This window comes from Pteropus vampyrus, unplaced genomic scaffold (assembly GCF_000151845.1).
Source record: "Pteropus vampyrus isolate Shadow unplaced genomic scaffold, Pvam_2.0 Scaffold702, whole genome shotgun sequence".
Taxonomy (NCBI): domain Eukaryota; kingdom Metazoa; phylum Chordata; class Mammalia; order Chiroptera; family Pteropodidae; genus Pteropus; species Pteropus vampyrus.
Genome location: NW_011889483.1, coordinates 1,031,755 through 1,047,684, shown reverse-complemented (window position 1 = coordinate 1,047,684; position 15,930 = coordinate 1,031,755). Strand labels below are relative to the sequence as shown.

The 15,930-nt window shown below is 36.4% G+C and overlaps 1 protein-coding gene across 1 annotated transcript in view; it reads left to right on the top strand.

Moving 5' to 3' along the window:
* Positions 1 to 15,930, top strand: part of SPIDR (scaffolding protein involved in DNA repair) — a 435,467-nt gene that overhangs the window by 33,254 nt on the left and 386,283 nt on the right. The window contains 2 exon segments of the mRNA XM_023526085.1: positions 14,347 to 14,502; positions 15,107 to 15,173. Coding sequence (XP_023381853.1) covers positions 14,347 to 14,502; positions 15,107 to 15,173 — 223 coding nt within the window.

The following is a 15,930-nucleotide window of genomic DNA, read 5'->3' as shown; positions in this document are numbered from 1 at the left end:
TTGCCTTATCATTCAAGGATTTAGGGAACTCTTGAAGACAATGGCCTCAAGTCATCTTAGCATTTTAATTGTTTTTTGTTCTTTCTTTAGTAGTCAGAGTGCCAGAACCTGCTTCAGGGTATGTGTTGTTATTATTGTTGTGTGTATGATTGTATACACTCACATATGCATATTACAAGTTTAATATATTTTTGTTGACCTTAAACAAATAGCCAGATATTTCTCCAGAAAAATGGGTTCATTTGGGAACAACAAAGAATTGCAATTTGGAACACATATCTAATGGTGAACTATGTACAAGTCCGGAGAAACAAAAGAGAGGAACGATTTTGGACTTGGGAAGAGCTGTTGTAAAGTCCATTGGAGGAAACTGAAAGTTTGAGATATAGTGATTTTAATTGGCTGAATTATGGCAGTCTCCCATAGATTGAGCTGTTAAAGTCAAAGAGGAATCTTTTCCTCCTGCAGAGGTAGTGAAGTAGTATGCAAGGTACATCTCTTCCTGTTGGGGTCAGTAGTGTGCTTTGAGTGACTCATGTGTGAGAGTTCTTTCCTAGCCTTTTGATTTCATTTTAAATGAGGTTTCTGTTTATTAATTTTTACATGTCCCCCATTTGATCAAGCTCTTTCTCTGAAAGCATCGCTGATCAAGAGTCAGATTTTCTGGATTCAATGGCCTTTTATTCCTTGATGCCAGGATGAACCTTTCTTGGATGTTGTGTCCGTATCTCAAAATGTCTGGAACAAAATGTCTTATCAGTAATACAACCCATAGGTTGCAAATTCAGAGACCGAATTTGGATAGGAATCCAGAGTCAGTTAATAGTCTAGATGAAGAAGGACTTCTGTGAATTTTAAAACTTCTAACTGGCCTGGTCTGAACATCTTGGAAAGCTGTCTCATCAAGTGTTGTCTGCTTCAATTTCAGAAAATTTTCACCTGCAGGTCATCAGATGATGTGTAGGTTCAGGTAGGGTTTAGTGGTTTCTTTAGATGCAGCATGTGAATCCAGTAGTCCATTCTCTGGAGTTTGGTGGCACAAGGGTTGGTTAGTAGTACCTGATAGGGATCTTTACAACAAGGTTGAAGAGGGTCTTGGAGGTGTCGTTTCCAATTGATGAAATCTCCAGATTGCAAAGTTGCTTAAGGTCTTTATCTTCTTGACACAAAGTAAAGATTGCTTTACTTGAACATGGTTAATATTAATAAAAACAATTAGATCTTTAAAATGTTGATTTATAATCTCCTTTTAAAGCTGCAGATCAAAAAGAAGCAGAGGCCTATGTCTATCTCAGAGTGAGAGTTGAGTTCCAAAGGGGTGCGTCTGAGATTTAGAAGGACCAAAGGCATTGCTTTAGGCCAACATATTTGGAAGGTCTCTACAAATTTTGCCAAGTGAGTCTTAATACCATTAGTGTGTTCGCCTAAACCAAAGAATTGAGGGTGGTAATCATGGTGGAAGTATTGTAAAACCTGCCAAACAGCACAGGCTTGTCAAAACACCTGACCAGTTAATTGGGTTTCCCAATTACCATGGAGTTTGAGAGGCATTTCCCAGGTAGTGATAATCTTTTCCAAAAGGACTTTTTCCATAGAATAGTCAGTAGCACGTGTACAAGGTAAAGCCTCAGTCCAGTGAGAAAACATGCAGACCATGACTAAAATATATTCATAATCAAAATGGGGAAAGCTCTATGAAGTCCATTTGCCAAACCTCAGATGGTCCATTGGGTATTTTAAAGTGTCTGGGAGTAGTGCAAAAGTCTTCCCTGGGTTGTGTATTGGGCGAGTAGAGCAAGTGAGGTAGGTAGTTTTTGCTACCTTATTAATATTTCCTCATCAGTATTAATTAATGTTTTTTGTAGTTGGGTCAATGGTTTAATACATGTATACTAATTAGGAATGGGAATTATAGTGTCTCTTGTAGGACTGGATTGTTAATTAGCCCCAACTAGAGCTTTATCTTTTTATGAAATCCACAATAGTTGGATTTTTCAATCTTGTGTTTTGTTTTGTTTTGTTTTGTTTTTGACCCTGAGGCCAGTTGTTGACCTTCTCTAGCCAGTTTTTCAAAGTTATCATTTGGGGAAATACCTCTTTGGTCCAAGACAGAGGTTTGACCTCTGTTAGCTCCTCTAAGGGCATCATTCCTTGCAGAAGTTTCAGCAAGGTGATTTATCTTAGCTTCCAGAGTATCCAGTTTAGAATGCCCTTAATAATAACTAAAGCAGCAGGTGAAAGTGTACTATACAACAATTCTTGCCTGAACATACTGGCCATTTAAAATTTTATTTCTGCTTCAAGTTAAGGAATCCATATTGCTTCCACAACATTCCAAAATTATGAGCTACTCTGAAAGCACATCTATCAGTATAAAAATTGGCAGTTTTGCCCTTGGTTAGGGTGCTAGCTCATGTGAGCCTGTATTATTTGGTTTGCTAGGCTGTAGTAGCCAAAGGCAAAGGTGCCACTGTAGTTACATCTAGGGGTGTTAATATTGCATATCCAGCAGTATTTGCCATTGCCACCTTTTAAATAAGAACTATCAGTGAACCATGAGAAGTCAGTGTTACTCAAAAGAGTTTCTTGCAGATAATCAGGAGAGGTCAAGAGGTGATCTATCATTGTTAAGCAATCATGAGGTGCTTTTTCAGTAATGGAGGAGAGAAGAATAGCAAGATTAAGTTTATTACAATGTGAAAGGTTATGTGAGGAGCAGTTAAAAGGATTTCTTAGGAGGTTAGGTGGCTGACTGCAAAATGTTGAGTGTGATAATTCAGGAGCCCTTCTGAAAGGGGTACAGAGATGGTTAAAGGCTTCTTCGATTTCCTTAACCGAAAGGGCAGTGGCAGTACTGGCTCTAAGACAAGAAGGATATTTCTATGCCACAGGGATCAATTTCTGTATAATAGACCATGGGTTAATGATGGACCCATGTTTTGGGTGAGTATTCCAAGGGCATTTCCTTTTCATATACGAAAAAGGAGATTTGATCATTGGGATGCTCCAGGGCAGGTGAGTTCATTAAACTCTTCTTTAAAGCCTATGCTGTTCTGTTCTCCCCATAATGGGTTGGGGTTGTTGTTCTTCAGTAAAATGTGCAGAGGTTTGGCTATAAGGGAGAGATTTGGGATCCAATTTTGGCAGTAACCAACTAGCCTGAGAAAATCTTGCAATTGATGGTTAGTTGTGGGTTTTGAGAAACTTAGGATACCATCAAGCCTTTCTGAACCTAGGTACAGCCCTTGTTCTGATATCAGATGCCCTGAATATTGAGCAGTTTCTCCTTGGTGACCATATGTCCTTTAAGGGCTAAAAACTTTAGCAAGTGGGTGCTTCCTGTGAGGAGACTTGGGAGGAAGAGCAAAGAAGCAATTCTTTCACATATTGCAACAAAGTAGAACCCCTAGGAAACTTTATATCATCCAGATCGACCTTCAGGATTTGTGAGAAATAAGGGTTCTCAGTAAAACCCTAAGGTATTATTGTCTAGGTGAATTGTTTTCCTTCCCAAGTAAAGGCAAAAAACATATTGGCTAGCTCCTTCAACTGGAATGCTAAAGAATACACTGCATAAATCAGTTACAGTAAAGAATTTACTTTTAGTGGGGATGGATGTTAATAGCATATGAGAGTTAGGAACAACAGTGTTGAGAGATAACAGTGTTGTGTTTTGCTTGGAGATCCTAGACAAACTCACATCCTTGACATTGGGTTTTCTCACAGTAAAATAGAAGTATTACAGGGACTAGCACTAAGGATAATGGGGCCCTGAGCCTTGTAATCTTCTGTTAACCTTATACCTTAAAGGACTTCTTTACTAGCTTTATACCTTAAAGGACTTCTTTACTAGTGGGATATTGATTGCTTCTGGGAAGGGGTTTTGAGGAATCTATTCGAATCTTGATAGGAGGAATCTGTTTGAATCTTGATACTGTGGATTCTGTGAATATTGGTTGATGATTTTGCCCTTAAAAAGGATTGTAACTTATCTACTAAAGACAAATGATCACTGCTCCCAAATTCAGCTGTAGGGTTGTTAGAAATGGAGCAAATAAAAGATGTTAAAGGATGACTTAGTTCATCTGATTGGTTAGTTTGATGACTACTGTCAAATTCTAGAATTATTTCCCCCTTTTGGGAAAGGAGTTTAAGCATACTTTTCTAATACAAATAGGGGCAGAGGAATCTAGGAAAAAGTGCTGAATATCTTTCAAAAAGCCCAAACAAAAAGGGATAGGTACAGAGACAATAATCTGTTGAGGTTTATTAGCTATCACCACTATTTGAACTGTTTTAGTACTCCAAGGCAGGAATGTTTTACAACTGTGGGGTTGAGTTTCAAGATTGTGGCTCCAGTGTCAATAAGGACAGAGAGATTCGTTCCCAATCTGGAGAGTGGTGTCTCTGAGCTAGTTAAAAGGCAGGATTGGAAACAGCCCCTCTAGTTCCTTGGAGCCCTGTCTTTGGGAATTAGGAAGACATTGGAAAGCTGTTTAGAAGGCTGAAGATGCCTGAAATGGTTAAGTTTGTGATGATCTCTTTTCCAGTGTCCTGAATTTTTTTTTTACAATAAACTAGGAGGTTTTTAATTTCATATAGGGGCCTTCATTTTCCCAAACAAGAGCTTTCTTTTGCTGGAGTTGAAAATTAAGAAATTTAGTGATATTTCTTTCAGGTGGCTCATTGAGGGTGTAAGCAAGCTTATTTGTCAAATTGATCAAGTCTAGAGTGGATATGGTCTTCTATTCTATCCTGGTCCTTTTAACTGATAGAAAATGATCTTAGTTCATCCCCTTAATAAATAGAGTTCAAAGCTACGAGAGTAGACTCAACATATGAAGACCAGACTTTGAGAACAATATGAAGTTGAATTTAATAGTCATGAACAGGTTCATCAGACTTTTGTGAGCAAGCCTGAATTTTGTTCCAGTCAACAGGCTTCGGAATTACCAGATGCAGTATCTTAGCAATTGCCTGAGCCTGATCATATAAGCCAGTGGGTTGGTCTCCTGATTGTAATACTAGAGATCTTTTAGGATTTTCCTAGTCAGCAATTTTAATTCAGTGCTGATCTGGCCTTCACCAACAAGCGTATGAACTAGCTTATATAAGTTAGAGAAACCAGGTTGATAAGTTTGAATGACTATACTAAATTTCTCAGCAAATTTGCGGGGATCTTCAGTTGCTTTGGGAACATCTTTGACTATAGTTAACAGTTCAGCTTTAGTCCAGGGAATATAAGATCCTTGGGGTTTTGCCTTTCCATACTCAGAAGGCTTAATTTTAAAGGGACAGGTTCTGAGAGGTTAAGAGGAGGAGGAAGGTAGCACTGGTCAGGCAAATGAGCCAGAGGAGAGGGGCGTGATTATTTTGGAGGGCACAGCCTGAGACAAACAAGCTGGCCTCAGGAGCCATTTTGTCTTTCTTTAATTGTTTGTTTGCCTCAGTTAATTGTAATATTTTACTTTGTAAAGAGGCGATTTTAGACTCAGTAATGTTTGGAAGCCTCAAAATAACAATCAACACAGGTGTTCCATTCAGTTTTGGCAATTTCAAAGCTATAGTTGTCAATTTGGTTTTTAAAAAAGTAAGTTTGGGAAATTCAAAAGTTCCCCATAATGGCCATTAGTATTCTTGGTCAAGTTGGTCCATTTAGTTAGAAATGCATGAAGGGGGACCAGTTTCTAAACAGAAAAGTGGCCAGGGTCTCTGAACTGGGAGGTGCCTTCAAAATATTTAGATATCTAGGTTCCAACTTTTCAGAGTTTTTTTTTTTTTTTTCTTTTGAGCAAAAGCCTGAACAGCCTGAGGGCCAAATACCAGCAAAGTTCCACTAGGAATAGTTTAATTTAAAGAAGTTGGACCAAAGGCTGAATGGTGCAGTTCCAGTGGAACAGCTAGTTCTAAAAGGAATCATATTGAAGACCAGCATATTTCCAGTGAAGCAGCCTGATTTCAAAAGAGTTAGGCTGAAGTGCCAACTAAGTACTGGTTGGACAAAACAAAGCCTTAACTAGAAAAGGATGAAGGCTTACATTAGATCATGAATAGACCCTGAAGAGCTTCAAAATGGAAAGAGAGTGGAAGCTTGGATCCAGGAGAATGACACCCTCAAAATCCAGTGTCAGCTAGGAAGCAGTGAGCTCAGTGGGCTCTGTCTGTTTACTCACCAGCCTCAGAGCTGTGTGGGTCTACTTTGGAGCTCCATTGAGCCACCAAATAATGTTGATCTTAAAGAAATAGCCATGTATTTCTCTAGCAAAATGGGAACAACAAAGAATTGCAATTTGGGACACGTGGATCATTGACAAATCACTCACAAGTCCAGAGCAACAAAGTAGAGGATCACTCTTTTATGGACTTGAGGGAGGGCCTGTTGTAAACAAAGAGTCCATTGGAAGAAACTGAAAGTTTGAAGTCATGTGCAACTTAATGACAGGGATGCATTCTAAGAAATGGTCATTAAGCAATCTCATTTTTGTGCAACCATCAGAGAGTGCACTTACATAAACCAGAAGGTATAGCCAATCACACATAGGTGCAGCCTATTCTTAGGCTACAAACCTTACAGCATATTACTGTACTGAATACTATAGGCAATTGTAGTACAATGGTAAGTATACTACTTTTTTATGACTGGCAGTCCAGTTAGTTTGTTTACACCAGCATCAGTTATAGACACTTGAATAATGTGTTGCACTACGATGTTCTGATAGCTACAATGTTACTAGGTGATAGGAATTTGTCTGAAAATGCTTTCTAATCCCTACTTTTCCTTGTCTTCGAGAATGCCCATTATTCTTATGTTTCCTCTCCTGATGATATCAGCTAGTTCTTGTATTTCTCTTTCTTTATTTTTCATTCTTCAGTTTCTCTCTTTTTCCTTCTGATATATTTCTAGATTTCTGTCTTTGATATCATTGATCCTTTTCTCCATTTGGTCAGCTCTATTTCCCAAGCTCATTATTTCATTTTTGAACTTTTGCAGTGTTTTTTTTTTTTTTTTTTTTTTTTTTAAATCTCCAGAGGTTATATTTGGGTTTTTTTTAGTCTCCTTGCAAAAGAACTCATTCTGCTCATCTAGTTGTTTTTTTAAATTCCTGAAATTGTTGGTATAAATTGTTTTGGATCTCACTGAGTTTTTTCAGAAGTACCATCCTGATTTCTCTCATTTAAGTTGCATATTTCTATGTCTGTAAGCTTATTCTCTGGAGATTTTTCTCTTTCTTTCTGAGATGCCTCGTCTCCTTGGTTGTTCATGGTATTTAATGGGCTATTTCTCCGCCTGGGCATTAATGGAAGTATATTCTGCTTCCTTCCTGCCCCCCAGAAAGAAGATTAATTATCTAAAAGTCTCTTTTTAGCCTGTTGCAAAGAAAGCATTTTTCTTTTGGTTTCCAATAGGTGCGGTCTAAGTCTCTTGGATCCCTGCTTTATATTAAGCCTTAATAATGCCTTATTTTTTTTCTAATAGATATTTAATCATGCTCACTACCTTCAGTCTCAGTCCCTGTCAGTGTTAATGACAGTTTTGGTAGCATTTACTCAGATTTCCCTGGGGCTCTGTGGTGTTTGGTCTTGGATGATATAGGGGGAGTGCCCATCTGGGTTGGGGGATGGGGCCTGCAGCTCAGCCTCAGTTTTGCAACCACGGCTGGTAAAAATCAACTCTTGTTTCTCTGCCATCCTCGCTTATCTGCTTTCTGCCCTGATGCCTGGGCACTGCCGCCGGCCACATGGAGCTCACAGCTCTCCCAGGCAGAGTTGTTCAGGGACTCACCACACCTTCTCCCCTCCCCCTCTCCCTCTTCCTAAGGGAGCTCTGGTGGCTGTGAGAGGCAGCTTCTTTATTTCTCCCAGTCCACCACCTGACACTCAGGGTTCTGACCTGTGGTAGCACTTATGCACAGATCCCATACTCAGATGTTCTGGTGTGCAGTTTGGGTGTTTTTTGTTGAGTTTTAGATGTTCAGCATATTGTTGTTTCAAGGGGAGAGATCTGGGGATGTCTCTCACTCTGCCATGTTTCTCCAAACTGGAATAAAACATTTAGTTTATAGCATACTCAGTTTCAGACTAACGGTATTCTGATATGATATACTATGATAGCTAAATCATTGTGCTTCTTTTCATTGGAGCCAGTTATAATTCAGTAGTGTGTGATTATATAGTTATTTTTGAGGTAATGGTAATTAGGCAAAAGACTTGATTGAAAGACTGGCTTAATACTTTTTAAACTGATTGCTTTTAAATTAAAATCTGTTGTATTCAGACTTCCCTCTTCTGCAGGGTAGGGGGGTTAGTATTGAACTATTAGACTGAGATTCAGTTAGAGGACTTTGAGGGAATGAGGGACAAAGACTTGAATCTGTAGCCTTTGAAGGGATCTTGATGATATTCTCCTACCTTTCTATGAGACTATGTCTATCACAATTTGAGTTTATAGGTTGTTGCATCTCAACTTCTTAACAGTGGTGAAGCAGGAAAGGGAGAGAGCCTAAGTGAATTCATTGTTTGCTTTTGAGTAGGGAGTGATTGATCAAATAAAACATGGGTCCAGTTTTATTTTATTAATCATTCTCTACTCAAATATTAACAGTTGTTGTTATTTTTGCCTTTTAAATCCTTGGATTAAGAGTGATATCAAGTAAAGGTTGGGGAGAGTGGTTATAGCCAACCTGGAATGGGAAATTGATTTCTAGCACAGGAATTTTCCATTTTAGGAGGAAAAAAAAAAATTTCAGACTAATGGTATTCTGATCTGATATACAGGGCTAATGGAAAATAATTCTGCTTTTTTTTTTTAATGTTGAAAACAAAATATATTTCCAACATTATTACATTAAGAAGAATGAAACAAGAAAGCCAATTGCCAGAAGTAGGATTCTAGCATCAAAGTCTTTTAGAATAGCTTGTAAATTAATTTGGATTGTTTTAACAGCTTAGGTGCTTGAAAATACGAAAACCATTATTTTATTGTAAGTTTAAGCATAATTGCATATTTTAGGCATTTACTACTTAGACCATAGTAACCTTCAATTTGAAAGTATATGATGATTATACAAAATATGGCAACCGATTGTTACCTTTTCTGATGACAGAAGTCAGTTTAAACTGCTGCATGATCAAGGCTTTTGACTGAACATTTAAAACATTGGAATAATTATAGGCTTTCTTGAAATTCTACCATGAATGGAAAAGATAACATGGACCTCCTTAAATGGAGCAAATGGTAGCCTCTAAACTTATTTAGCATACGTTGAAGTTATTTACTTAGCAGTTAATAGATAAACCAGCAAGATCTGGAAGCTTGTAGTTTTAGAACTTGTCACATGTAGAAAATAAGTTATAAATGAAGTCTTGGTTTTAGAGGGATAGAAGACATAAACACACAAATATATCATTCTGTATGGTAACAGTAGAAGTAACTTCGTAAGGTAGTTTGTGACTAATTTCCAAAAGAATGGTTCAGGGAGCATAACCGATGACTATTAATAGTACAGAAGGGTTCATGAAGAAGATAATCCTTGAACTGAATCCTGAGGGGTTCATTGGATCATATTGAAGAGAGTTAAAAGGCAGCCTGGCAGAAAATAAGATATGAGCAAAGTAGTCATGAACCTTACAGGCAGTTTTCAGAAATTTCATTATGCCATGTGAAAATTTAATTTATTTATATTCTTCCTTCTCAGATTTGTTCTAATACCCTTTATTTTTTATTTATTCACTCTACTATCCCCACATCAGAAGGGTGGGGCTTTCTTAATTGTCATTGGAGCCCTACAGTTGCCTGACTAGCCTCAGAGAAAGCTGAGAAGGCAAGTGGCATTAGTTACGAGGGGCTGCAGTTCATGGAATAGTGACTTTGACTCTGAAATAAACTCGCCTTTTCCACTTAGTTTTTCATTTAATTCCCTTCTGTTTCTTAAACTCTGAGAAGACAGAATTTTAATCAGTAAGCTTTTTCTTCTTTTCATATTTGAGATAATTAAAGTAGGTCATTAGATTAAAACAATATTTTTATGAATCACAGAATGTGAAAATGTAAATAAACATCTTTATAAAATATGTATAATTTTAAAGTACACTCCCATTTTAACTCTCTTGAATATTAATTAGTTCTTCTTTTACATCCAAAATTGTGGTCTATGGTATCATTGTTACATACTATTGTTATTAGCACCAATTTAATCTTGATGGTGGTCTTGAGGTAAGTATATTTATTACACACTTTCTTTCAGGTGAGTATATTTATTACCCATTTTATAGATGCAGAAACTGGATGTTGAGAAGGTAAATAACTTGGCCAGCTGTGCTTTGACCAGGTCAGCATGGTAACACAGCCCGAAGATGTGGTCTGAAAGGATTTTGTGCTGCTTTGTGAAATTTCCTGGATGTGTCCATGCTCTTGAAGGGTAATAAATCAGGATATCTGGAAGTAGGATTGTACTGAAAAATCCAAGATCTATGGTAGCCATTGCCAAAATATATTTCTCTTTTTGTACGGGTCAGAATCACCTTTCTCCAAGAAACATTCCCTCATTAATATTTATTTTTGAGCCCATTAGCCCAATCTTGGCTCACTTCTTTCTTTAATATGTATCTTTAGAATCTAAGATCACTGAAGATGGAAACTGTCTTTAGCTGTATACCTGTAGAATACTCAGTGAGTGAATCACTCATTTGGAACAGATATTTGCTGAGTGCTCTAGTTCAACTCTTTCAGTAGCTGATGATTGAAGCCTAACTTAAATTGGACAAATGCACAGTAGATTGACTGGTAGGCAAGCAGCTCATAGCAGCTGGGCACCAGGGCTGCTCAGAGTCCTGAGGTCACATCCTTGACCAAGTTGGAAAGAACAGAATCTTCTCTAGTAGCTCCAGTTACAAAACTCCTGGAGAGGGCCTATGACTGGCTCAGCTTGGGTCCTTTTGTCATCCTTGGACCAATCACTGTGGCCAGGCTGATGTCCTGTGATTGACCTTGGCCAGGTTGGGTGCGTAAAGCAGTGGTGGTGGTGGTGGGGAGGTGTTTTGTCTAGAAAAAGAAAGATAGAGAGGTGAGAGGACTGGATAGTCAGTGAAGCTTCATGTGTCCTTTAGACACGTTCTCATTATTCCTTAAGCACTCTCTTACTCTCTGGTTCAGGATATTTCAGTTTCATCTCCTGTGTCTCTACCCCATCTCTGGTATCACACATTTCTTTAAAGAGCTGACCTGGGATGATTTAATGCATGACAGAGGTACTCTGGGGTTAAAAAAATATATATGCTTTAAATCAACCAAATTATGTTTTCCACTTTCTTTACTGATCTGTATAACTGAGTGAGCTTCTTCAGAGTTGTCAGGGGAAACTGCACAGTAAACAACCTCTTGAGGATAGATGCCTTACAGTTCTGCCCCTATCATAGGGATTTCTATGTAAGGGGGAACATGCATAGAGCTGTTACATGTTAAAATACCACCTAGGTTATGGATGAATTTGTTTATATGAATTTGTTCTTTTCTTAGTTAAGGAAGTTTTAATGGTATGTTTTAATTTGTCTTATTTTTTCTTAACTACAGTGGTATTGATGAGGGGTTTTATTTCTGATTTGGTGATCAACTCATAGTAGTTGACCTTAATTTGATTCCAAATGTAAATCTAAAATAGTCCTTAAAATGCAAATTTAAAAACTTGTTAAATGAATATATGTCTGTTGTGGACGTTTGTAAAAAAAACAAAACAACAAAGCTTGGAGAAAATAAGTCAGTGTTAATCACTTTTGCAGGATATAAACTCCTTGACTCACATTTTCTTCCTTTGAGTATATTAAACACATTATTCTATTTTCTTCGGACATACAGCATTGCTGTCAACATTTGATGATAATGTAATTTTTATTACTTGTCAGTCATTTGTATTTTTTTCTTCGAGGTTCAAAGAATATTTTTTAAAACTCTATTTACTAAGATAAATCTTTTTTTAATTGCTTCTGGGTTGATATTCTCAGATATATGGTATACTCCAATATGTAGTTTCTTTCTCTCTCTCTCTGTCTTTTCTTTTTTTAATTTTAGGAAAGTCTTTAGAATTGTAGCTTTTAGTATGTGTTCTGTTCCATTGCTTTGGTTTTCTTCTTCAGGGATTCTTATTTGTATGTTGGATCCTTAGACTTGATGGCTCTACTTCTCTTGAATCCATTTACTTTATCTTCATGGGAGGATAGACTTTAAAATTTTTTCCTCATTACCTTATGTTTTTCTTAAAATATTATCTGTGATATCTACTTTTTCTTGGGTTCCTTCTTAGTTATTAGGAGTATTGAACAAGATAGTAGGGTTAAAATCTTGATCCAGCTCTACCACTAATTAGCAAGTAACATAAAGAAGCCTCAACAAGTTTCTAAATATCGAGGTATCTCAGCTTTCATTAATTTTTATTCTTTAGGATTGATTGCTTGAAGGGGTCCATAAAAAATTTTTATGCTTTAGGATTGCTTGAAGGGGTCCATAAAAAACATATCTTCTATCCAACATATATTCTATCCAAACATATATTCTATCCAAACACACGAAATCATTGTTAGCTAATTACAAATATTCAAAGGTAAGCACTAAGCCAAAAAGCAAATTCAGTACACTCTAACATGCAAATTGCACTTAGTGTAATAGAAGTATGAGATGATTTTTTTTTATTCTACTTCTTAAGTTTTGTCATTTTGTTTCTGAGTTTTGGTAATCTGAATGCCTTGTCTTGTTTCAAAATACAGTAAGTCCTCTTTACATCATCAGTAGGTTCTTAAAAACTGCAACTTGAAGCAAATGATGTATAATGAAACCAGTTTTACCATAGGTTAACAAGAGTAATATATTTCTGGTTGCAAAAACATCACCAAACTTCTAAATAAAGATCCAAAACATCTCTAACATTGAAATAAATATGAGCTAAACATATATTTAAGAAAAACGAATAAAAACAAGCAAGGTGGTAATTTTCCAACTTGCTTATTCCAGTTCAGGGTCGTGTGTGGCCAGAATCTATCCTTGAAGCTCAGGGCACCAAGCACGAACCTACCTGGACAAGACACCCTTCCATTGCAGGATGAACTCACACATACTCATACTGACCCACACTGTGACAATTTAGACACGCCAGTCACCTCACATGCACATCTCTCGGATGTGTCAGCAAACTGGAATACCACAAGAAAACCCACGCAGACATGGGGAGAACATGCACTGGAGGTCATGGCAGAAATCAATTTTTATTTTCTCATCAACATTATGATGAAATGACATTGAACCAAATGACATTATTCTATAGACTATAGTAGGTTACAGTTTTTTTTTTTCTATTTTATGGGCATGTCTTTGGTGTGCTTTCTTTGTGTGTTGGGATGTTATTCTGCTTTTTTTTTCCTAATAATAACTTTGTATAGAATTTGGCTTTGATCTCTTCTGTTGCTTATTTTTATGTTACAGTTGTTCTGAATTTTTAGGAGGCAGTGTTCAAGGTAGCTTTTATAATTTCTATTGTTTCCTTGTAGTTCGCAAAACTACGGCCACTTGTTTATTTGTTATTTAGATATTTCATGACTCTTTTCCCCTCCACCATTTCATTTGGACTTTTCTTTGTTTTGTCTCTTTCATCCCCTGGCACTGAGAAGATTCCACTCCCTGTATAGTCTCGCTTCAGTGTTAGGCCGTGTCTGGGAAGGTAGTTCTGGCTGACTGAGTTTTGAGTGTCCTAGACTGCCTTCACTTATTTTGATCTTGGGTGGAGCCCATACCGTCACCCTATTTTATTTTATTTTTTAGTTTTTTGTTTTTTAAAATTTTATTTTATTTATTTATTTAAACATTTATTTATCTATCTATCTATTTATCATCTATCTATCTATCTATCTATCTATTTATTTTAACATTTTATTTATTTCTCCTCCTCCCCTCTGGTAACCACTAGTCCATTGCTATCACTCACTCCATTTTAGATAACCATTTTCAGATCATCTGCTTCACTTCCTAGTGAACACCAGATATCTATGTGCTCAGGTCCTCCTTTGCTTCTCTCAGTCTCTTGCTGTTGAGATATGATACCATGCATGAGTTTGTAGAGTTGATTGTTTATCCTCACTCATTTGTAAATTGGACTTCCTTGACTAGTTGTAAGTGTTGTCTATACACTTTTGGTTGGTTTTGCTGTCTCATTACTCTTCCTTTTTCTGGGGATTCAGAAATATTAAAAAACTATGCCTTCACTATTGCCATTCCTGGGTTTCTATATTGTTGTGAACTTAGTGCATATTTAATGAAGTTTATTTTGATTTATTTATTTTTTCCTTTGAAAATGATCTCTACAGAAAAAAAGAGATTGGGATACAGGATACCCATCCTTTCCAGGAGAGAATTCACTGCAATTTAAAAGAGCACATCTCAGGACAGTGGGGACAGCTGCTTCCCTCTCTGAAGCATGGCTCAGGTGTGAAGAAGGATTTCAGGATACTTCAGGCACTCTGGTAAAGTAATTATAAAATTGTTTTCCTTGAATACCAAAGGATAAATCGTACGTTACTGGGTATTCAGACCACTGCCATTCTATTTCTTTGGAATGTCCTTCAGGACACAAAGAAAGTCGGTCCTTTTTTTTCTCATCTTTGAATTTCTTTAATAATTGTGGCAAGTTAGTATTCACCTATTTGCCATGCAGAACCTTTATACTTCTTTGTTTGTAAATGAAAGATATATACTGAGAATGTTCTCTGAAGAACAGTCTGAGAAGAATCATATTCTTTACAAGAAGTGTATTTATTGAAAGTTTATATATTCAGAATCTTTTGGCAGTGAGATATTCTGCTTAATTTTTATATATGTGGAAATTTTGAAATTCAATACAGAGAAATACTATTATAAACTAAATGTTAGACAGCTTTCTCTTTAGATTCAAGAACAATATAAAAATACATATATAAGTATATGAAGAGTATGTATTTGGGTGACTATAAATAAAGGAAAACAGGAATATGTTAAGGAAGTTGTAGTTTAAGGTTTTGAATATAAGATTGTTGATATCGAGTCCTTGTCACATAAATTACTACATAATTTTTTATTTTCTGTCTACAGTCTTTAACAGCTGAAAAGAAGACTATTACAGAAAAGCACCTTGAATTAATCACTAGATCCAAGAAAGGTAATATTTTGTTGATTTGACAGAAAAGGTATAAGGCAATATATCCTTCTTTGATTTATTTGCTTTTAAAAAAATTATTTGCATAGTTTGGATAGACTATATATTCATGATTAGAAACCATCAAAATAATGTAAAAAGGTATTTTTTTGAGAAATCTGTTACTCATCTTGGTCACCATCCACCCCATTTTTCCTTCCTCCTATAGGTAATTATTAGATTTTTGTGTGTGTCCTTCCTGGGTTCACTGTTATCAACAGAGCCCTTTAGGTTAGCTCAGGCTCATAGCTTGAGAGTTTTTAAAAAATCTGATTTGGAAAAAGTAACAGTTAGACTTCTTCATTCCAGTTTAGATGCCTTTTATTTCTTGCCTGATTGCTCTAGTTAGGACTTCCATGATTCTCTGTATAGGAAACCCTAAAGACTCGGCCAAAAAACTATTAGAAACAATAAATAAAAACAATAAAGTTGCAGGATACAAAATCAATGTACAAAAATCTATTGCATTCCTATATACTAACAATGAAATTTCAGAATTAGAAATGAAAAAAATAATTCCTTTTGCATTTGCAGCAAAAAGAATAAAGTACCTAGGAATAAACTTAACAAAGCATGTGAAGGACCTATACAGTGAAAACTATAGGACATTATTAAAAGAAATTGAAGAAGACATAAAGGAGTGGAAAGATATTCCATGTTCATGGATTGAAAGAATCAACATAGTTAAATGGCCATATTACCTAAAGCAATACACAGAGTT